Raw genomic sequence first — 23,883 nt, 5'->3', positions numbered from 1 at the left:
TTATTACAAATACATTTATAAAAATGGTCCGATTAATCGGTATCGGCGTTGAAAAATCATAATCGGTCGACCTCTACTCTGTTCACAACCTTGACATCAGCAAATCGCTTGCCAACACAAAGCCATACACACTGCCAGGTACAGTTGAAACCGGGATTCATCCATGAAGAGCACACTTCTCCAGCGTATCAGTGGCCATCGAAGATGAGCATTTGCCCACTGAAGTCAGTTATGACGCCAAACTGCAGTCAGGTCAAGACCCTGGTGAGGACAACGAGCACGCAGATGAGCTTCCCTGAGACGGTTTCTGACAGTGTGCAGAAATTCTTTGGATGTGCAACCCCCGTTTCATCAGCTGTCCGGTTGGCTGGTCTCAGACAATCCCGCAGGTGAAAAAGCCGGATGTAAAGGTCCACGTTACACATGGTCTGCTGTTGTGACCTAATGCCAAATTATCTAAAACGATGTTGGAAGCCGCACATGGAAGAGAAACGAACATGACATTTTCTGGCAACCGGTCTGGTGGACATTCTTGCATGCCAATTGCACACTTCCTCAAAACCGTTGACATCTGTGGCATTGTGTTGCATCACAAAACTGCACATTATAGAGTGGCCTTATACTGTCAACAGCACAAAGTGAACCTGTAAAATTATGATGCTGTTTAATCAGCTTCTTGATATGCCACACCTCAGGTGGATGGATTATTTTATTTCAGCTCATGAAACATGGTACTAACATTTTACATGTTGGGTTTATATTTTGATCAGTGTAGTTGCTAATATCATTAAGTTAACAAGACCGTTGTGAATTATGAAGCCTTTAAATGATTGTTCTGAATAAATAAATGCTAAAAAAAGCACAAAGTGATGTTATCTGTTGATGATTTCATAGAACAAAACGTATAACATGCAAACGTCATCGGATGTGATGTGCGCGAGCGGTGCAAAATAGATTTACACATACATGTTATTCAATCATCTCACCCACACCGCAAGCACGAAAATAGAACTGATGTATTTGAAACGCTCCACAAGTACCTTCCTTATTGGATATCAGGATGCTTGAAAGAAAAACGAGAGAATAATAAAAGATAACTAAAAACAAACTAGGTTTACATTTATCTGTGGATTAATTATCAGAGAAGAAAAACACACGATTTTGTATGACTCTGGGTCAAAATTCTACAAAGATCAATCTAAAATGACAATATGCATGTCATGTAAAATAACAACCCCAATGTTCATCTCCCAGGACAACAGCAACAGCTAGCTAGCTAAATGTCCATGAATGTGTCCTGTGTTTTGACCTGCCACAAAATCTATATCATTGATTCACAGTTGAGTTTGGTATTTTAACCTGTGTGTCATGATCGCGTCTGGAGGGATAGACAAAATCAACATGAGCCGGTGTAGTCAGCATGTAAGATCTCCTAAGCCTGTGTTTAACACAGACCTTATTTTCAGCATTTATCCAAAAACCACAGTACTTTCCCCATAAGCTTTGGCCAACGATGCCATGGCGGAGTTAGCCTCCACTATTGCCTACAAAAAGACACCATTACTATTGCTCTCCATATTCCAGTCTTCAGACACCATAGCATGAAGGATAGGACTATCAAGGCTAAACTCAAACAAGCCAAGACTCTAGCTTGAGATACTGCTCGTCATATAGGTAAGCCTGACAGTGTTTAGCATGCAGCAGACTCATCTCTACGGCCATTGGCCCTCTTCTGAATCTAATTATACGACACCAATTCTAATTGACTCCCCGAGCCGGGAGAACAGGAATTAATGTACTCTTATAAGGAAGCAGCGTATGAATGCAGGATGTTAATTTGGTTTACAGCCAGAAAAGGCGTCGCTTCCTGAAGGAGAAGAATAAACCATTAAATACCTAATCAGGATCAGATACAGAATAGCTAAACAGTGAGCCTTTAAAAATGCACATTTATCTCTCCTTCGCACCCTCCCCCTTGCAGGCACACGCAGGCACATACACTAAACAATGGTAGCTCACAATTTCATGCATGGAGACATTTTCCAATTACACCCCTCCCCACATACCACACACACACTCACTCAAAGCCTGCTCCATTCTCTCATTCTGATTCACACTAAACCTTTATAGCTCTGCCAGAACAGAAAAACTGTCTTTTCAAGAAATAATGCTCCTGTGACTAGGTCAAAACAAACGTCTCCTCTCTTCTCCCTGCCAAACACTTATCTATTTATCCGATTTCTAAAGAGAATACCTGTCCTCAAGAGCGTCAACATAGTGCCCTAAAGCAAGGGGGTGGAATACTACATCCCAAATGACACCCTATTCCCTTTATAGTGCATTACTTTTTTTTCTTTTTTTTTTACCAGAGCCCTATGGCCCATGGGTCCATATCCACAAAGCATCTCAGAGTAGGAGTGCTGATCTAGGATCAGGTCCCCCCTTTTAACTATCATTTAAATGTCAAAACTTATCCCAGGGACAGCACTCCTACTCGTAGATTCTTTGTGAATACGGGCCAGGTCAAAACTTAAGTAATGCATTATATAGGGAATAAGGTGCTATGTGGAACACAGAAGAGCAGACATTCCTCCGCCACTGGGCTGGGGTACATTACATTCAGGACTCTGAGGCACAGCAAACTCTTAACAAACCAGTACTCAGAAACAGCACATACTATGCCTATATCTGCATTGTATATTGCCCGTAAAGCAAAGTGGTAAGTGACAAACAAACACCCTTCAGTACTCTCAAGCGGGACTTGGCAGGTTACCCACAATACCTGAATTCTAGCGTAAACCACAAAGCAGGAGGAGCACAACTCACCGGTGACGGGTGTAGCTCCTGGGCCAGTGCGGGGTAGGGCGTTAGCTCCACTCCCCAAGAGCCTGCTCTGTCCCAAGGACGTACTCCGGGTAAATCCTCTAAATCCTCTGTAGCGTGAGATGTCACCTCCACCCAGGGGGTGATGGGATAGCGTCCGCGGCCTAAAGTGCCTCCAGCGGCCTGACTTAATGTTCAACAGAATCTCACTGAGGTCCACAGATGACGAAGAGGAAGAAGAGGGGTGGTGGTTGTTGGGAGCATTGGTTCGGTCCGAGGTATTGGTGTCTGAGGTACTGGCAGGCGCTGCGCTGCGGAGAGGAGAGCTTGTGGGAGGAGATGAGGCTTGAAGTGGTTCGGTCTCGGGGTCCGAGTCCAGGCTGTGGAAAACATTGTCCAGATCTGTGTGCGCTCTGTCCAGCAAAACTCTGAAACAGAACCAGAGACTCGTTACAATCACAGCAACGATAACACCCAGACTGAGTCCCATATGGCACCCTATTCACTATATAGTGCACTGCTTTTGACCAGGGCCCATAAGGCTCTGGTCAAAAGTAGAGCATTATATAGGGAACACAGGTTCCATTTGGGACGCATCCACAGACTCCTGTTTACACAACATGAAGTCGTGGATTCACAGACCTTTACCCGAGACGGGACCAAAAATTCTAAATGATGTCACAGGTAGGGCTGTGTCGGTCATGAAATTTAGTCAGATGGTGATTTGTCAAGCAAATAACTGTCGGTCCCACGGTAATAGACCAGTAATTAACACAAACACATTTAGCATCTCTTGGTTTCCACACATTGTCTGCATCAGTGGTTGGAAGTCTGTTAGAACCTCTACATTTAAAAAAAAGTATAATAAATACAGCCTACACCTTCACAATTAATCCATTATTTATTTTAGACGGGTCTAAAGAAGCATGATTTGAAGAAAATTATTTCAGTCCTTAAACCTGTTGAGGATGGGGGCGCTGTTGAGACTATTTATGCTAATTGGGTATTTTTTGAAACGGCTTCCCACAAAATCCTTGATCGTACAATATGCATATTATTATTATTATTGGATAGAAAACAGTCTATAGTTTCTATAGGAGTTGAAATTTTGTCTCTAAGTGGAACAGAGCCCATTCTACAGCAATTTCCCTGACATGGAGTCAGATTTCAGAAATGTTGGCCACTGTTCTGAAGTCAGTTAAAAGGGCACTGTTATTGCTATGACTATACGGACACTTCTTACGTCTTCCCCTGGATGCCTTTACGTGATGACGATTCCAATGGGGTCGATTGCGCGTTCACAGGCACTACAAATGAAAAAACCCTGTAGCTAGCAAGTCTTTTCTTGGTGCGTAACGCCCGTGGAGGACACCGAGCCGCTCCTGTTCCAAGCGTTAGTTTAGCCTGTTATATTTCTCCGGTCATCTTTTCACTCGTTATAGGAGTTAAAAACATCATAAGGTAGTTAATTTAAAGCGTTTTATAGCAATTTATATCCGTTTAGTGCGATTTTGGGACATTTATTTTTGAAACGATGTGAATAGCCGGGCACGCTTTTCAGTTCATCCCGAACGCAGTTGGCATTTCCACATGGCAAGAGGACAGCTTTCCACCAAAAGACGATTACTCCCAAGAAAGGATCCTTTGCCCAAGATACTGATGGAAGAACAGCTCAAAGTAGGACATTTTTATTATGATAAATCGTGTTTGTCGAAACATTTTAGTGGCTTAGGACGCCATGTTTTTTGACGTAGCTTCGCTTGGCGCAAACTGTATTGAAAAGTAAGGATAAATTAAAAAATGTAATTCCGCAATTGTATTAAGAATTAAATTGTCTATCAATCCCTGTCCACCCTATATTTTTTAGTCACGTTTATGAGTATTTATGTATAAGAGTAGATCACTGTCTAAGTGGCGCAAGGACATTTTCTGACCAGCTGAGCTACATTTCACATTGTCTAACCATGATTTTGGTGGCTAAATATAAACGTTTTCGATCAAACTCTATATGGATTGTGTAATATGATGTTACAGGAGTGTCATCTGAAGAATTCTGAGAAGGTTAGTGAAAAAATTAATATATTTTTGGCGATGTTGACGTTATCGCTCACTTTGGCTAGAATCAATGCTGGGCTGCTATGTGCTATGTGCTATGCTAATATAACGATTTATTGTGTTTTCGCTGTAAGACACTTAGAAAATCTGAAATATTGTCTGTATTCACAGGATCTGTGTCTTTCGATTCGTGTATGCTGTGTATTTTTACGAAATGTTTGATGATTAGTAAGTAGGTAAACACGTTGCTCTAAGTAGTTTTTCTATTCCATTTGTGACGGTGGGTGCAATTGTAACCTATGCCATCTACCTGAAATATGCACTTTTTTCTAACAAAACCTATCCCATACCATAAATATGTTACCAGACTGTCATCTGATGAGTTTTTTTGTTGGTTAGGGGCTATAAATATCTTAGTTTAGCCGAATTGGTGATGGCTACTGGTGTTGGTGGACAAATAAAAGATGGTGGATTATGCTAATGTGTTTTTAGGTAATAGATGTACATCTTTACATATTGTGTCTTCCCTGTAAAACATTTTAAAAATCGGACATGTTGACTGGAATCACAAGATCTGTGTCTTTCATTAGCTGTATTGGACTTTAATGTGTGAAAGTTAAATATTTAAAAAAATTTTTTTTTTTTGAATTTCGCGGCACTGGTTTTTCAGTGGGGGGGGGGGGGGGGGGGGTGCCGCTAGCGGCACGCTGATCCTAGACAGGTTAAGTCCTAATGTGGATACGCCAAATGGCTGTGGGCTAGACTAGTTCATTTAGCAGACAAGATTTGTTTAGAATTCCGTGGCAATATTTAATATTATTTTATAGTATGAAGAAAACAATTGAACAAAGCTTAATAAAATAAAAATAAATGTTTTTGATGGATGGCGCTAAATACAGGAAAATCCTTGAGGGAAACCTGTTTCAGTCTTCCAGAGATTTGAGACTGGGACAGAGGTTACCTTCCAGCAGGACAATGACCTTAAGCATACTGCTAAAGCAACACCCGAGTGGTTTAAGGGGAAACATTTAAATGTCTTGGAATGGCCTAGTCAAAGACCAAACCTCAATCCAATTGAGAATCTGTGGTATGACGTAAAGATTGCTGTACACCACCGGAGCCCATCCAACTTGAAGGAGCTGGAGCAGTTTTGGCTTGAAGAATGGGCAAAAATCTCAGTGGCTAGATGTGCCAAGCTTATAGAGACATACCCCAAGAGACTTGCAGCTGTAATTGCTGCAAAAGGTGACTCTTCAAAGTATTGACGTTGGGGGGGGTGAATAGTTATGCACGCTCAAATTCTGTTTTGAGTCTAATTTCTAGTTTTTCTCACAATAAAAAATATCTTGCATCTTCAAAGTGGTAGGCATGTTTTATTTTACACCCTTGTAAAGCAAAATAAATGTGCTTATTTGTAAGAAGTTATTTGAGAATTTTAGTTGTGATACAAATCTTATTAAAACATATAGGCCTACACTACATGCGGTGTGCGACTGATTTCAAAAAGTCGCGGGAAAAGGCCGTTTCTGGGTATCATTCACAAGTGATAATATTTAATTCACAAGTGATAGGCTAATATTGTCACCCATCAGACTATTCTTGATTCAATCTTGTCTTTACATATACTAAATAATATGTGTGTGAAATTTGTTTTGATTTAGAATGTCTCGAAACAGGGGCAGTGGGAAAAAAATACATGTCACCTATGCACTTAAATAAAGAATGGAGAACGCTTTCATGCCAGCCAGGTAGGCTATAATCCTGTTGTAAAAATAAACAATGTGCTTAATATTAGGAAAATTGAGAAATAAATATAGTAGGCGTAGGCCTAGTCTATAGAAAGCTGATGGGATCCTCCTCTTTTTAGTAGTGGCCATTACTGTTTTCTCACGCATAGCCTATAGAAATGTTGAGCAACATGAGCTCTCATGAAGTGTTTGATTCCATTTTCATTTGGATTTATGTCAGAGTGATTAGAGGGACAATAGAGTGTGGAGTAGCAGGCAGTTAGCAAGTTTGGTAGGCTACTAATGACCATCAGCAGTATCAGAGCTTGGAGAAGCCTAACTACCGTGACTAAACGGACACTTGGAATTTGACCGCCTTCATGACTCATAACAACCGGTGTGGCGGTAATACGGACACCGCAACAGCCCTAGTGACAGGTCTTGGTCAGATCTGATATGGTCACGGGTATGTGTAATTTTAACTGACTTGTCCGGAAAGGCCTGTATAGATCCGAACGAGACTGTTGCAGTAGAGATATAAATTGTATAATTTATCCTCCTGCCCTTGCTTTTCATGAGTGGCACATGTAGCTTGTTTACCAATCTTAAGTCATCAAAGCGGCAATAGACAGGTTGACTGACAATGTTACGAAAATCATGCACACGCATCTATGTGGCCGGAAGGTGTGCGTTATTATTCGTAACGGTCAAATAGCGAGCAACAATGACAAGAAGCTGCCATGTAGGGAATCACTTCAGCTTGTTGTATTTTGTTAATGATACCTTGTTTTGAGGTGTTTTGACTGATGCCATGTCTATGCTAGTATGGCTCAAATGTACTAGCTAGCTAACCAACAACTGTAACAATGTATTTGAGAGACAAGAAGTGCCAATTGTGCAAATGTATCTATGTTTTCAATAAACTATCTACTGTAGGGCGAGTCGGCTTGGTTGGTTGCATCTCTCTCCCTCCCTCCCCATGTCACTCGCTCACACACACTGAGTAAACACAGCACTGTCCCTGCTAGAGCGGTACCTCTCTCTACCTCGCGCTTTATCAGCTCTGTTTAGTAAAGTAGCTTAAAAATATATCATTTTCTGCTGTTTCCCTCCGATCGGACCGGGTCAGGATCCATTCAGGTCTCAACGTACCGGGTCTAGTTATTCTTGGGTGGGTTGGGAATTAATAAAACATTTTTTACGCATATTGGGTCCGGATGGGAAAGCCCCGGGTCCATTTCGGAACAGCCAAACTTTTTAGACCGATGAAGACCTCAAATTCAGAGCCTGGGGCAGGTGGAATATGCATGATAAAATGTTGCAGCTGTAATTGCATGTCACACTATGAGAGTATTATAGTTCTAGCCTTCCTAAAAGACCTGATAGTTGTTTCCAATCTGTGTGCACGTGTTGCAGTGAGTGTGTGTCAGAAACTGTCGCCACTTGCCAACTTAATCTCCTCAATGACATCCAGCACAGAAATAGGATCCCCTGTCAAATGAACAGCTACTACAACAGGCAAGTAGAGCCTCAAGGCGAGATTTGGGTTGTGTCCCAAATGGCACCCCATTTCCTATTGACCAGAGCCCAAAAGTAGTGAGCTACATAGGGAATAGGGTGCCATTTGGGACACAGCCCTAGGCAGCAGTAAGGGCGTCTGAACTCACCTGCCCCCTCTGCCCGTGCGTCGCCTTGCCAACCCTACACAGCGCCGGGGCACCGTCAGGGACGTGAGGCAGTAGCGGAAGCGAGGGTCGCCCAAACCACCCCCAGAGGGGCTGACCCACGGCCAGTTACCACTCTGGTCCAGACGAGACTGAGGGAGGGAGAGAGGGACAGAAAGAGAGGGAGCGCGAGGGAGATGGCGAGATGGAATGGGGGAGAGAGAGAGCAATAGAGAGAAGAAAATAGAAAAAGGGTGAAGAGAGAGGGGAGGGAGGAGAGGGAAAAGAGAGACAAAGCAGGAAGGCTCCGTCAGTGAGGCGTTGATGTGGTCAGCAGAGCATGGAAGAGAAAAAAGCGGCAGCCCTGGCTGTGTGTGTGTGTGTGTGTGTGTGTGGCTGGCTGGCCGAAAGAGCAGCGTATGGGCTATAAATAGAGCAGCGGAGTCACAGGAGCGCAGGCAGCTACTCTACTCACAGCGTAGTACTGACAGCCGGCCTTCCTCCGGAACGCAAAGCAGCCATCTGGGTCATTCTCCTCCTCTGCCTCCGAGGAACCTGAATGGATCTAAACAAACACGAGGGGGAGGGGGGGGGGGGAGTTACGATAAGAGCCAGAGACAATAACAATGGGGCTGGCTACTTAGACAACAGCCATGATTGCAATCACATATCCAACTGCTACTACAACTACAACAAATAGACCGATACTAAACATTATTACCATCATTATCTGCACCCCAAATGGCACCCTATTTCCTATACAGATGCACTACTTCTGACCAGGGCCCATGAAGTGGTGCACTAAATAGGAAATAGGGTACCATTTAGAACGCAAACATCACCACCACCGGCGTTATTTATGAGTTTACCTGTGAGAAGGGTTCGTCGTCAGAGCTGGGGAAGTCATACTGGTTGAGGTCCTTGGGGTTGAACACAGAGGGGCCAGAGTGTTGGGGTGCAGAGAGAGGAGGGATCTTAGGCTTCTTCTCGTACTTCCTCTTCGTTCTGACCACCTCCGTCTTCTCCGGCTGGAAGGAGGAGAACCAGAAAAGGAAAACTGTTACACAGCTGTCTACATTATTAAAGGGATTTAGAGCGTGGCCTAGGTTGGTCTAGCGGTCGAAGCCGCTGCCTCCAGATCAAACCCATGCTGCAGCTGTGTCTGTGAATCCGTCCCACTGCTATTTTAACACACTCCATGTCCATATATCCTCTCTACCTCTGTCCTATTCAATAAATGAACAAACATATATAGCAAGTCCTATGAAGGATTGAGGCTGTGCTACAAAAAGGTATTCCGAGCCCTGTAGCATTTCATATGGAGGTGGTGCCATTCAGAAACAGAACAGTGAGTCATTGGTATGCAGATGAGAGGCGAGGCACGGAGGCATGCACCAGATGCTTCTGCCCAGATAGATTGTGCCGCTCCTTGAAGACAGGACCCCCCCCCCAACCACAACACTCCACCCCTCCCTGCCTACCCAAAGAGCAGACCCCACCCCTCACTGACTGAACACACTCCTCCATACCACTAGTAGAGGTTAGTGAACTGAACTCTCATTCAACCCAAGGCCCCAGAGGGAAGAGGTAGGGGGGTAAGGCTACAGTACGGGGGGGTGGGGGGCATCCGTTAAATCAATGGAAGGAATGAAAGCAAGGTGGGGGTGTGGACTAGGAGTGTGGAGGGACACAGTTACATCAATAGATGAGTGTGGGGATAAACAATAGGAGAGTCACTCATCGCCCAGTTGGTTGATTGACTGCTCAATAGTCATAATGAGAAGGGTCTGTGTCCCCAATGGCACCCTTAGTAGTGCTAGCTAAATAAGTCACGAGAGCTGTAGCATGATTTACTACAGTACCCATAATACTCTGTGTAACATATCCGGTTTTATCTTAGTAAAGACGTTCTCGAAGCTACCATAATGGTGTCCCATCTCCTTATCAATACAACACCTAATTACCTCAACTAACCTGTACCCCAGCACAGGTACCCCCTGTATATAACCTTGTTATTGTTATGTAAATGTATTGTGTAACTTTTAGATTGGATTTTTTATTTTACTTTTGTTTATTTAGTAAATATTTTTTTAACTCTATTTCTTGAGCTGCATTGTTGGTTAAGGGCTTGTAAGTAAGCATTTCACGGTAAGGTCTACAACTGTTGTAATCAGTGTATGTGACAAATAAAATGTGATTTGATATGCGTTTCTTACTTTAGTTTTGTACTCCTTCATGTCCATGTGGTCTTGGTGGCGGTACTGGTTGCTGTTGGAGAGGGGAATGATGGGTATCGTGTAGACAGGCTTTACCAGAGCCCTCTGGGCCAGGGCCTCTGCCATAACTTCACTCCCGTAGTCAGGCATGCCGTTTCTAGTGAGAACACAGAGGAAGAGGGGGTGAGGGTTATTGGAGAAATACCCTTTTAGGTCAAAACGTTGCACAATTAAACTGCAGGAGCATTCAGCAGTGTGCAAGTAGGCCTAACCATGTGTCTTTCATAAGTACTTTTTGTACTTTGCACGGGCAAGTTACTGGATGTGAGCAGGCTACACCATTTCTAAAATCAGAGAAAATACTCCGACAAGTAGTGAAGGAAGTTGGCCACCTGGATCTCTGCTATACAAGGGCAAAACATCTTCCATCATAGAACAATAGGCCAATCCAACTGTGTGAGTAAAAATAAAAGCATCAGGATACAGACGCTAGCGCAGGGCAGGCTGATAACAGGCGGAAATTGAAATGTCACTACAAATCAAAAGCACTCAAGGAAAGAAGGAAAATCTAAACTCGCAGTGACATCTACTTTCAGATGGAATCTATCCCATTCTGATATGTCATGTTTGGAAATGCCATTCCCAAATGGCAACGTGCATTGCACTTTGCAGGGAATAGGGTGCTATTGGGACAGAAGATGCCCCACAAGGGAACAGCAAGCCCCCAAAAACTAATTAAGAGTAATTAAGAGATATAAATGCAACTAACAAACAATAAGCCCAGCTTATTCTATTATGTACTGACAAAACCAATTTTTTTTATGGCCAGTGAATTGAGTGAAAGTGAATGAGCTCATTGCTTTGACCTTACAGCACAAATAAGGTGAATTCTAATTGATAATGCATGCAAAATATAGCACTGAATGATGCCCCCAATTAACATGAGCAACAAAGCCTGACTACATAAAAAAAAATACATGGCCTTGGTCTACTCTGCTAATACCCATCATACAGGATTCGTCCCAAATGGCACTCTTCCCTACATCAGGGTTCCCCAACTGGCAGCCCGCAGGTGATATTATTTGGCACCCCAAGTTTGTTCAGCAAAAGACATGACAAAAACTGCAAATCAGCACCAAGTGATTTTAATTTTGGAAATTATTCCCACACATAAAAAGTATTCCCACACATAAAATAGATATGTGATCGTATACAAATGTAAGCAAGGTTTGAAATGATTAAGTTGTAGTCAAATATTATATCCTTATGGGTCTTGCGGACAATTTTCAGTCCACCAATTATTTGTAATTATGTTCCGGCCCCCTGACAATCCACTCACAAAAGAAAATCGACCTGCAGCTGAATTTAGTTGCTGATCACTGCCCTTTTATAGTGCAGAACTTTTGACCAGGGTCCATAGTGTACTATATAGGGAATAGGGTGCAATTTGGGATACATCCTCAGCCTGCCCTGACAACCCAAGGAGCCTCCTTTGGCAAACAAACAGCAGGTTTAAAATCAACCAGACAGGCTACTACCCAAGTCACAGAACCAAAATGGCAGGTGTGTAATCAGCCTGAAAACTAACAGCTGCAGACAGTCATTAACCTGCAATCACGGAGAAAGCAACTGTTTTCTTTGATTTGGGGGACCAATAATTTATACCCACAGCAAATAGCATTCTAAAGCCTAGATAGTAACTGAGACAAAGTTGTTCAAGGTCCAAAACCCAGCGAGAAACCAGAGATAAAACAAGCTTTGAAGGGCTTTCTCACCTCTTCTCTACGATCTCCAGGGTGAGGTGTAGCAGCTCCCGCTTGCTCTTCTCCCTCCTCTTGATCATCTCCAGGATGGTGACGGCTCGGCTCAGGTCCCTCCGCAGCTTCAGCATCTTCTCATACCCAGCCTCGTCATTCTTACGGTTCTAAAGATCGATTTATGGAGGCACATGTAAGTAAACAAGATTCTCTCTTTACTATTCTTTGTAGGCCAGTTTCCTGGACCCAGATTTCTGGAAATAAAATGTATGCCCAAATGCAGGCCCTAGGAAACTAGCTCTAGGTTACAACTAAATCCAGAATTGTGTCTGGGTGATGGCTGTGTCTTTAAAAACCCTGTCGTGGGAACTGGCCTCCAGCCTCACCTTTCTGGTCTGCATCTTCTCGGTCCTCCTGCGAAAGGCCACGTAGGGGTCTGAGGTGCTGGATCCGTCTCTCTTCTCCTGCTTCACAGTGGGAATGAGCGAGCCACTCTTACAGTTTTTTCGCTTCCTCGTCCAGTAGTCAAACACCTCCTTGATCAGCTCGTCATCCTCCTTCAGCAGCAGCTTGGCCTCCTGCAGGCTCACCAGCTGAGGAGAAGAGGCAACACACATTTAGTCACACTGTTCTTTCTAGTACTCAATAAAGCACCTAGACTAATCATGAACACCTACAGCCAACAAAAGTGCTTCCCAAACTTCTCCTTAAAAGTACCCCTAGCCATTCCACTTATTTGACCAAATAGGCAGAACGGCTTGGGGTACACAAGAAGAGGTTTGAGAAACACTGTCCTATGTCCTAACACTGGCCTAAGAAATGCCTTGAACATTGTGGTGTGGTTAACTTCTTATGGCTGGGGGCAGTATTGAGTAGCTTGGATGAATAAGGTGCCCAGAGTAAACTGCCTGCTACTCAGTCCCAGAAGCTAAGATATGCATTAGTAGATTTGGATAGAAAACACTCTGCAGTTTTTAAAACTTTTGAATGATGTCTGTGAGTATAACAGAACTCATATGGCAGGCAAAAACCTGAGAAAAAATCCAACCAGGACGTGGGAAATATGAAGTTTGTAGGTTTGCTTATCCAATATACAGTGTCTTTTGGGTCATATTGCACATCCTAAGGCTTCCACTAGATGTCAACAGTCTTTAGAACCTTGTTTGATGCTTCTACTGTGAAGAATGAGAGCTCTTTGAGTCAGGTGTCTGGTCACGCGCGCTCCCGTGAAAGCAGCCTGCATTCCATCGCATTTCTGAGGAATTCTCCGGTTGAAACATCATTGAAGATTTATGTTAAAAACATCCTAAAGATAGATTCTATACATCGTTTGACATGTTTCTACGAACTGTAATGGAATTTTTTGACTTTTCGTCTGACCTGCGCGTCATCAATTTGGATTTTGGAACTAAACGCGAACAAAAAGGAGGTATTTGGAAATAAATTAACGACGGTATCGAACAAAACAAACATTTATTGTGGAACTGGGATTCCTGGGAGTGCATACTGATGAAGATCATCAAAGGTAAGTGAATATTTATAATACTATTTCTGACTTCTGTTGACTCCACAACATGGCGGATATCTGTATGGCTTGTTTGGGCTCTGAGCGCTGTACTCAGATTATAGCATGGTGCGCTTTTCCTGTAATAAAAAAAAAACATCTGACACAGCGGTTGCATCAAGGAGAAGTTTATCTAAAGTTACATGTTTAATTCTTGTATCTTTTATCAATGTTTATTATGAGTATTTCTGTAAATTGATGCGGCTCTGCAAAATCACCGGATGTTTTGGAGGCGAAACATTACTGAACATAACGCGCCAGTGTAAACTAAGATTTTTGGATATAAATATGAACTTTATCGAACAAAACATACATGTATTGTGTAACATGAAGTCCTATGAGTGTCACCTGTTGAAGATCAAAGGTTAGTGATTAATTTTATCGCTATTTCTGCTTTTTGTGACTGCTCTCTTTGGCTGTAAAAATGTCTGTGTTTTTCTGTGACTAGGTACTGACCTAACATAATCGTTTGGGGTGCTTTCGTCATAAAGCCTTTTTGAAATTGGACACTGTGGTGGGATTAACAACAAGCTTATCTTTAAAATGGTGTAAAATACTTGTATGTTTGGGGAATTTTAATTATGAGATTTCTGTTTGAATTTGGCGCCCTGCACTTTCACTGGCTGTTGTCAAGTTGATCCCGTTAACGTGATCTCAGCCATAAGTACCTGTGTGCCACTGCCTTTCTCCAGCCGGTCAATCATCTCCTCAAATTGCAGAGAGGTGATCTCCATCTTCTTCTTCAGCTTATTCACAAACGCCTCGTCCTCTGAATCCAGGTCGTAGTCCGGCTGCTCTGTATCCAAACTGAAAGCTGTGATAGAGAACACGGGTTGAAGTAAGAAATAACGCCAACAACACTTTGCAGTACTTTTAGAGTGCTTGCCAAATGGCACCCTATATAGTGCACTACCTTTGACCAGAGAGCTAAGGGACCTGGTCAAAAGTAGTGTACTTTATAGTGAATAGGTGTTACAGAAAGATGATAAATGGGAGTTCTGATAAAAACACATCTCTATTTTTTGCCCACAATCAGCAGCGTAATGCTGCCAACTCCAGAAATACGCTAAGCTTGCAAAAAGTCTGCCATCCCTTTGCATATCTGGTTCTATATGAAAGTCCTTTAAAAAAAACAGTGCAGACAGGAGTGTTTGTAAACTGGGGCTGAGAGGGGGTCCCCTGGGCTTACTGAGTATCCAGACAGACAGAGTGCCCCACTCTCCCCCCGCCGCAGCCTGTGTGATTGTGTGTGGTGTGTGAGTGAGCTCAAATGCTTTCAGACAGCAGAACACGTCTGAGATCACACTGCTGCTATTAGAGACACCCCAGGGGCTGACACAATCACTTAAACATACCTCAGACAGAGCACACACACGCAGCAGCATGAACACACAAACAAACTGCAGTATGCGTACACACACACACACAGGAAAACCAGCAGACACACCAGGCACACTCAAGACAAGAAAAACAAACATCTGCCGACTGACTGCAGACAGATAAAGCTAACAGACAGAGGCAGACAGACACACAGGCGCGGCAGACAGACACACAGGAGAAAGACACACAGGAGAAAGACAGACACACAGGCTACATGAATAGTAATAGTCCTCACGCTGTATGTGAATGAGCTGCTTTGGCATCTTGAAGTCCCCGGGGTAGAGGGACTCGTAGTAGGCGATGTTGCTCCCTGCTTCGGGGACGGGGATGACCATGTTGTCCCGTTTCTCCCCGTACACCTGCTGTGCAGAGATGGCCCGCTGGAGATGGTGCTCCTGTGGGGGAGGAATATAACAAAGGAAAGGTCATAGATTCAGTCATTAGGCCTACATCATCAACAACAGTGCTTTGGTGAGATGCAATGACATACACAAGGAAAACATTAAAACAAGGTTAGTCTGGAGGCCAGCTACATTAACAAAGCAACATCATCGCGTCGGTGAAATGTAAACCACATAACACACTGACTGACACCTTTAAAAACAGGAGTTTGCGCCCTTATGTGAAAGGTTCAACCATGAAGCAGTCTCACTGTGTAGCAGGGCTCTAGACTGACCCTTGAGTCGTATTTTGCGACCATTTGACTTGGCTGTGCGAGTAAAAACATTTATTGGTCGCATCATTGCAAGTTACAAATTCTAACTGGTCAACACACCTAAAACGTCCTATTTTTTGGGAGGCTAAAAGCATGATTTGGTTAAACGGTACACCTTAAGTAAAGTGCATTGATTCCTGCTATGAAAGTGCCTGACTTGCCCATTTTACCAAGGTCAGCTGCTGTGGCTGACACACTCTTTCCCTCCACTTGTGCCCTCTACTTAGCCTACGACTGGAAGGTTTAGGACATTAACTTTGCTGTTAGATTAATCAATTACAGGGCTACCTATCAGCAATTTTTACAGTTAACAATCTGTTTTTTTAGTTTCCACACCCTAAGTTAGCCCCAAATGAATTAGCCTATAAGCTTGTGCACAAAAACATGTAGGCAAAAGGTTAACTATTCAGCAAAAAAATATATAGTTACAAATTCTGGAGCCCTATGTTGACAGTAACCTATAGCAACAATAGCTTTATTGTCAACCCAGAATGCATGACCATCACTGGTTTATGTTGCACATCAAAATTACTTCATGCATTCCTGCTTTGATTAACATGTTATTTATTATACCATCTCCGTAGTCTATTTTATTTTAAGCACTGTGGCTACTAGGGGTGTGAAAGTTTAAACGGGATCATTAACATTAATAAAAATGTTTTGTTCTTTTTCCCACAATTAAAAAAGCCTGTATTGCCTGTATCGATTACCCTTTTCAGACATAATTGAATGTGGCCCCTTGAAAGCTCTTCGGCGACAGCATGTTGCCTGTTAGGGTAGACTACACTACGGCTTTTTAAAAAGCTCACAAAACCCTCTCTGGAGATATAAACGGGCATTTTACTTGTCTGTAAAGGAATGCAGCAGAAGCGAGACTAACATCCATCACTAGGTGACCTAAACTTGAGCTGTTGCATGTAGCTTGCCTGCATAGCAGACCACGCTCTACTAAAAAAAAGTACTTTAAAGTTTGTTAAATACCATGTCTTACCAAGATATTTAATAGAAAGAAAACATTAGCTACTCTACCCTAAAAATCAGCATTAAAAAAAAGCAGCACATCAACCAACAACATACACTGCTGTCAGGGAAACGATACCGAACATTCTATGCAGAGCAGAATTGTACTGTCTTAAAAAGGTAGGGACGCTTCTGACGCGGCACTTTTTTCCTACACCTAAAAAATGTTAGCAATTGTCGCTATCGACATATTACTGTAGCTGCGTTGTCTCTGTAAAGGGTTGTGGTAGATACAACTCCATTGCACAGGCCCTAGCGGTTACATACATGTAATAGGACACTTATTCTGCATTGTGAATTGACATGTAAGTATATATTTTTTTAAATGTTTGCGATTTAAAGGAACCAGCCCCTCCAAGAAACGGCTGTTTAAACGTTATGTAAAATTTCAATTTGTCACATCCCTAGTGGCTACTAATTTATTCTATTGCGTTACGACGTGACAATGTTGGTGCCACCAAATCATAGGCTAGTGCCAATTGAAAAAGTTAGTGGCAGGGGAAAACCGTTAGTCTGGAGCCTGGAGTGTAAGCTAAACCTTGTGTTACACAATCCGATCCTTAGGCCATTCCAAATAGGCTAACAATGTTATAACCCCGGCTCCATCTAGCAGTAGGTCCAGTGTCCCCATCTGAAGTCACATCCAAAGTACTCATCCAGTTTTAATTCACATTGCAGGTTTCTAAAACATGCTTCAAACAGTTCTACATTAATGTGGACGCTACCATGATTGCGGATAATCCTGAAAGAATTGTGAATAATGATGAGTGAGAAAGTTAGAGGCATTTATATCATATCCCCCAGAAAGGCTAAGCTCCCGTTATTGTAATAGTGAGAGGTTAACATGCCTCAGGGGTATGATACTTGTGCGTCTAACTTTCTCACTCATTCACGATTCATTCAGGACTATCAGTAATCATGGTAGCATCCACATTAATGTAGACGTGTTTCGAAACATATTCTATTTACAATAAAAGGGGTTCCAAAATGACAATTTCTATTGTGCACAAAATAATCTGAAACCATCAAAACAAACTGCAAAAAGCATCCAAAAAGTTTGTAGAGTCACAAGCTTGATATAATCATTGCGTACTAGGAATATGGGACCAAATACTAAACTTGACTACTTTAATACACATAAGTGAATTTGTCCCAATACTTTTGGTTCCCTAAAATGGAGGGTCCTATGTACAAAAAGTGCTGTAATTTCTAAACGGTCACCCGATATGGACAAAAATACCCACAAATTTAAGATGAATCTGCACTTTCACCTCAGTCATGGTATCATTTCAAATCATAAGTGCTGGAGTTGAGCCAAAACAACAACAAATGTGTCACTGTCCCAATACTTTGAGCTCACTGTATGTGTAGCAATTTAGCAATTAGGATTTGTTATCTGTAATGGTTATGATAGATTAGGCATTGTTACACACTGTTGGCATAGACTTAGATAATTGCGCACATACTTTTCCAATGGGGGCCTTGTGTTCTAAAACTAGATTTCTTTCTCCATTCGAGTACTCTATTTTTATGCCCAGCCCTAGACTTCACAAGCAATTATCCAAATAAACCATATCATATCAATAAAAAATAAACTACCATCACAATGTCCTATTGACTCACTCTAGCCTTTACATACCAACATGCATCCCACTGCTGGTTTGCCTCTCTCTGAAGCTAAGCAGCGTTGGTCCTGGTTGGTCCCTGGATGAGAGACCAAATGCTGTTGGAAGTGGTGTTGGAGGGCCAGTAGAAGGCACTCTTTCATCTGGTCTAAAACATATATCCAAAATGTCCCAGGGCAGTGATTGGGGACATTGGCCCGTGTATGGTGCCGTCTTTCGGGTGGGACGTAAAACGTGTTTCCTGACTCTCTGTGGTCACTAAAGATCCTTTATCGTACAGAGTAGGGGTGTCCTGGCTCAATTCCCAAATCTGACCATGGCCATCTACTAATCCCTAGCTTCCAATTGGCTGATTCATCCCCCCTGTAACTATACCCCATGTCGTTGCTGTAAATGACAATGTATTCTCAGTTAATTTACCTGGTCAAATCAAAGGGATGAAGAGAGCAGATGGGCTATTCAAGCAAACTGTGACTGCCTGTGCTCTGGTTAACTATGATAACATTTCACACCGAGTAGGCATGTCCAATTCACAGGGGAAAGCCATCACCGAGAGCTTACATAACGACCATAGGGATTGACATTAGGCGCTCAAGGGCACGTGCCCATTGTTTTTACTTGCCCGAAGATTATAATCTGGCAACCAGGCTAGATTAATGTCACTCACTAGACCAAATGTTTATATGGCTTAGCACATGGTGTGGTCAATTTCCTTAACAGTTTAGACAGAGGAAGCAGAATCAACAAGATGTGTCTAACAGTTAGCCTAAACAATTCTCTTCAATACATGAATTGGCAAGGTTCCAACCAACAGGACAGAGCAACATTACCTTCAAGAGGTAACATAGCATCACCATCAATGCACATCATTTAGGCTAGCCAAGTGACATACCAATGATTCAGCAACAAACGGCCTTCTGCTTGCTGCCAAAACCAATTAATGTTGTTAATCTCTGAGAACAGATGATGTACATCGGCGCAAGACGAGAAGCTAGTATATGAAGTTAGTCTACAAACAGACTGGTCTTGGGCCTTCATTTCTCTCAGTTGAAGCAAATCTTGACCCAACACCCAGCTCACATTTTCTTCAATGTGAGGAAACACAATTTACATCATGTTCTATGATGATAATGGCCAACCCAAGGCGAGGGACAAGCAATACTTCGAGGTGTATTAACTAGGAAGCAAACAGGCCAAAAACAGGGAGGGACCTTCCTGGATTTGTCCTACAAGAAACAATGTGCACTAATGAACACACTGGGCAAGGTGAGATCTTGCATAAGGAACCAATTAGTAACAGGCCAGAGCCAGACTTCCCTTCTCTGGAGAACGTCAGGCTGCGACCGACTCTAGCCTGAACCACAGGGAAAGCATCAATATAAGACTAAGATCGAAACCTACTATGCCGGCTCCGACGCTCGACGAATGTGCCAAGGCTTGCAAACTATCAGATTACAAAAGGGAAACTTAGCCGAGAGCAGCCCAGCGACAAGAGCCTACCAGACGACCTAAATGCCTTCTATGCTTGCTTTGAGAAAAGCAAAAGCACGCCAATGGTGGAACCAGTTTACCCCTGAAACTAGGACTGCAGAGTCCCTTGCCCATCTTCTGAAAACATCTGAAACCCTATATAGGTTCAGCACTTTTGTGAAACAGCACAGTTAAACTATATGGCAAATAGAACTGGATGGTCTTTAGAGATAGATGGGTAGCTGAAGGATGGGATAAAAAACCTTCCCTTTTTCCACATTGATCCATTTTAGAATAAGGCTGAAATGTAACAATCTACACAAAATACCCCATAATGACAAAGCAAAAAACAAGTTTCAAAATTTTTCGCAAATATATAAAAAAACAAAAAACAATCACAAATACCTTATTTACATGAGAATTCAGACCCTTTGCTTTTAATTGAGCTCAGATGCACCTCGTTTCCATTGATCATCCTTAAGATGTTTCTACAACTTGATTTGGAAAGGCACACACACAGGTCTACATAAGGTCCCACAGTTTACAGTGCATGTCAGAGCAAAAACCAAGCCATGAGGTCGAAAGAATTGTCCGTAGAGCTCCGAGACAGGATTGTGTCAAGGCACAGATCTGGGGAAGGTTACCAAAAAAAACTCTGCAGCAATGGAGGTCCCCAAGAACACAGTGGTCTCCATCATTCTTAAATGGAATTAGTTTGGAACCACCAAGACTCTTCCTAGAGCTGGCCGCCTGCCAAACTGAGCAATCTGGGGGGGGGGGGGGGGGGGGGGGGCGCCTTGGTCAGGGAGGTGACTAAGCTAGAGATATCATTTGTTTTGCATGGGCTGCATCTTAATCCACCACAGCCGACTATGTCGGCCTTCTGCATCTGCAGTGGAGGTGGCGGAGCTGCAGTGGTGTTTGTCAGACCATGACACATCCCAAAAATCTGCCTTCTCACGAAAACGTCTGTAGCATCCGAATGGTTTGTCCTACAAACTATTATGACCACTATGGAAAGGAGAGACTCAGGAATGAACACGATGGTGTTCTCCGTTTCGTTCTACGACCCCCACGTGTCACAGGACTCATCTGAAGGTAACCCATACAAACAAATGGAGGTAGTTTAGTGGCAACAAAAATAAGGGGTTAAATATGTGTCCAGAAAATTATAAATATTTGCTCATCTGTCTTACATCTTCCAGATATAGACAGCCACTTCTAAACATTTGGCCGAAAATGATTAATTTTTTTGATTTTTTTTGGTAATTTATGAATGTGTTATTCAATGCGTTTCTATGGGCTATAGTAGTAAAGGCCAAATTCAATTATATATTTTTTTAACCTGTTGAGGCTGGGGGCGCTGTTGTCACTATTTATGGTAATCGTGTAATTTTTGAAACGGCTTCCTACAAAATTCTTGATCGTACAATATGCATATTATTATTATTATTGGATAGAAAACAGTCTATAGTTTCTATAGGAGTTGAAATTTTGTCTCTAAGTGGAACAGAACCCATTCTACAGCAATTTCCCTGACATGGAGTCAGATTTCAGAAATTTTGGCCACTGTTCTGGAGTCAGTTTTAAAGCCAATGTTATTCCTATGAGTATACGGACACTGCTTACGTCTTCCCCTGGATGCCTTTACGTGATGACGATTTGAATGGGGTCGATTGCGCGTTCACAGGCACTACAAATTAAAAAACCCTGTAGCTAGTCACTCTTTTGGAGCTGCGTCATGCGCCTGAAGGACACCGACCCGCACCTGTTCCAAGCATTAGTGTTGGGAGTAATCTTTCTCCGGTCATGTTAAGACTCGTTATAGGAGTTAAAAACATCATAAGGTAGTTAATTTAAAGCGTTTTATAGCAATTTATATCCGTTTAGTGCGATTTTGGGACATTTATTTCTGAAACGCTGTGAATTGCTGGGCACGCTTCCAGTTCATGCTGAACGCAGTTGGCATTTCCACATGGCAAGAGGACAGCTTTCCACCAAAGGACGATTAGACCCAAGAAAGGATCCTTTGCCCAAGATACTGATGGAAGAACAGCTCAAAGTAGGAAATTTTTATTATGATAAATCGTGTTTCTGTCGAAAAATGTTAGTGGCTTAGGACGCCATGTTTTTTGACGTAGCTTCGCTTGGCGCAAACTGTATTGAAAAGTAAGGATAATTTAAAAAATGTAATTCCGCGATTGTATTAAGAATTAAATTGTCTATCAATCCCTGTCCACCCTATATTTTTTAGTCACGTTTATGAGTATTTATGTATACGAGTAGATCACTGTCTAATATGGTGCACGGACATTTTCTCACCAGCTGGGCTACTTTCCCCATTGTCTAACCATGATTTTGGTGGCTAAATATGCACATTTTCGAACAAACTGTATATGCATGTTGTAATGTGATGTTACAGGGGTGTCATCTGAAGAATTCTGAGAAGGTTAGTGAAAAAAATAATATATTTTGGCGATGTTTACGTTATCGCTCACTTTGGCTAGAATTAATGCTGGGGTAATGTTTGCACATGTGCTATGCTAATATAACGATTTATTGTGTTTTCGCTGTAAGACACTTAGAAAATCTGAAATATTGTCTGTATTCACAGGATCTGTGTCTTTCGATTAGTGTATGCTGTGTATTTTTACGAAATGTTTGATGATTAGTAAGTAGGTAAACACGTTGCTCTATGTAGTTATTCTAGCCCATTTGTGACGGTGGGTGCAATTGTAACCTATGCCATCTACCTGAAATATGCACATTTTTCTAACAAAACCTATCCCATACCATAAATATGTTATCAGACTGTCATCTGATGAGTTTTTTTCTTGGTTAGGGGCTATAAATATCTTAGTTTAGCCGAATTAGTGATAGCTACTGTTGTTGGTGGACAAAGAAAAATGGTGGATTATGCTAATGTGTTTTTAGCTAATAGATTTACATCTTTACATATTGTGTATTCCCTGTAAAACATTTTAAAAATCGGACATGTTGACTGGATTCACAAGATCTGTGTCTTTCATTAGCTGTATTGGACTTTAATGTGTGAAAGTTAAATATTTAAAAAAAATATTTTTTTTGAATTTCGCGGCTCTGCCTTTTCAGTGGAATGTGGGGGGGGGGCGCTAGCGGCACGCTCCTCCTAGACAGGCTAAAGGAGTCCTAAAATTATAAATTAAATAGCTAAATGATGCATGGTATGACCATCTTAAAACAATCCCATATGTTACACTTTGAGGTAAACCTGTCTCCTCCCCTTCATCTACACTGAATGTAGATGCAATAGGATATTCAATCGGATGATTTTCCTGTTTGCCCAATCAAAACTACAGTAGAGTATCATCTGCAGGAAAACAGAACATTTACCTCACGCTACACTGTCTCTCGCTCTTCAGAAATGTCAAACCCATCATTCATAAGCAGCAGTGACAGTGACTACACCTTAGCTAGCTAAGCTTTCTACTGCATCGATGGATTCCTCGTTAGAGAGAAAAACAACTAGATTTTTGAATTGTCATGTTATGCTGAGGACTGGGTCAGAAAATCAGTGGCGACTAATTTATTGTCGACTAATTTTTGACACGAGCCAGAGAGGGTCTTCATCAGCGACTCCGCAAACTCAGACGGGCTCACTGAAGTAGAGGCAGAGCCCCTTGAGCAGGCAACCGAAAAAGCCCACCCGTTAATGGTGGATCTGTCAATTACTGTGCTTCAGTCGGTCAAGGGGTCAGTGAGGCTGGGCAAATTTCTAATTTTTGCTTGCGAGTTCAGTTGCAAGTCCAAAGAACCCCCGAGGAGATGGTCAGGCGACGTGACAAGTTTTAATTAACTCACCAATGATAAGTGCTTGCCATTCAACCA

General features: G+C 42.4%; 1 protein-coding gene across 3 annotated transcripts in view; it reads right to left on the bottom strand.

Annotated features, from left to right (window-relative positions):
- Positions 1–23,883, bottom strand: part of LOC129822826 (enhancer of polycomb homolog 1-like) — a 59,208-nt gene that overhangs the window by 16,081 nt on the left and 19,244 nt on the right. For 2 of the 3 annotated variants that reach the window (XM_055881262.1, XM_055881260.1), the window contains 9 exons: positions 15,422–15,581; positions 14,475–14,620; positions 12,629–12,835; positions 12,261–12,409; positions 10,486–10,642; positions 9,139–9,297; positions 8,745–8,834; positions 8,273–8,421; positions 2,827–3,251 (listed from right to left, as the gene is read on the bottom strand). In XM_055881262.1, coding sequence (XP_055737237.1) covers positions 2,827–3,251; positions 8,273–8,421; positions 8,745–8,834; positions 9,139–9,297; positions 10,486–10,642; positions 12,261–12,409; positions 12,629–12,835; positions 14,475–14,620; positions 15,422–15,581 — 1,642 coding nt within the window. Of the gene's footprint in view, positions 1–2,826; positions 3,252–8,272; positions 8,422–8,744; positions 8,835–9,138; positions 9,298–10,485; positions 10,643–12,260; positions 12,410–12,628; positions 12,836–14,474; positions 14,621–15,421; positions 15,582–18,560; positions 20,717–23,883 lie in introns of those variants that run through there. The other variant, XM_055881261.1, reaches the window with a different exon arrangement.

Source organism: Salvelinus fontinalis, chromosome 25 (assembly GCF_029448725.1).
Source record: "Salvelinus fontinalis isolate EN_2023a chromosome 25, ASM2944872v1, whole genome shotgun sequence".
NCBI lineage: Eukaryota > Metazoa > Chordata > Actinopteri > Salmoniformes > Salmonidae > Salvelinus > Salvelinus fontinalis.
The sequence above is the reverse complement of the archived record's forward strand: the minus strand, read 5'-3'. Positions and strand labels throughout refer to the sequence as shown.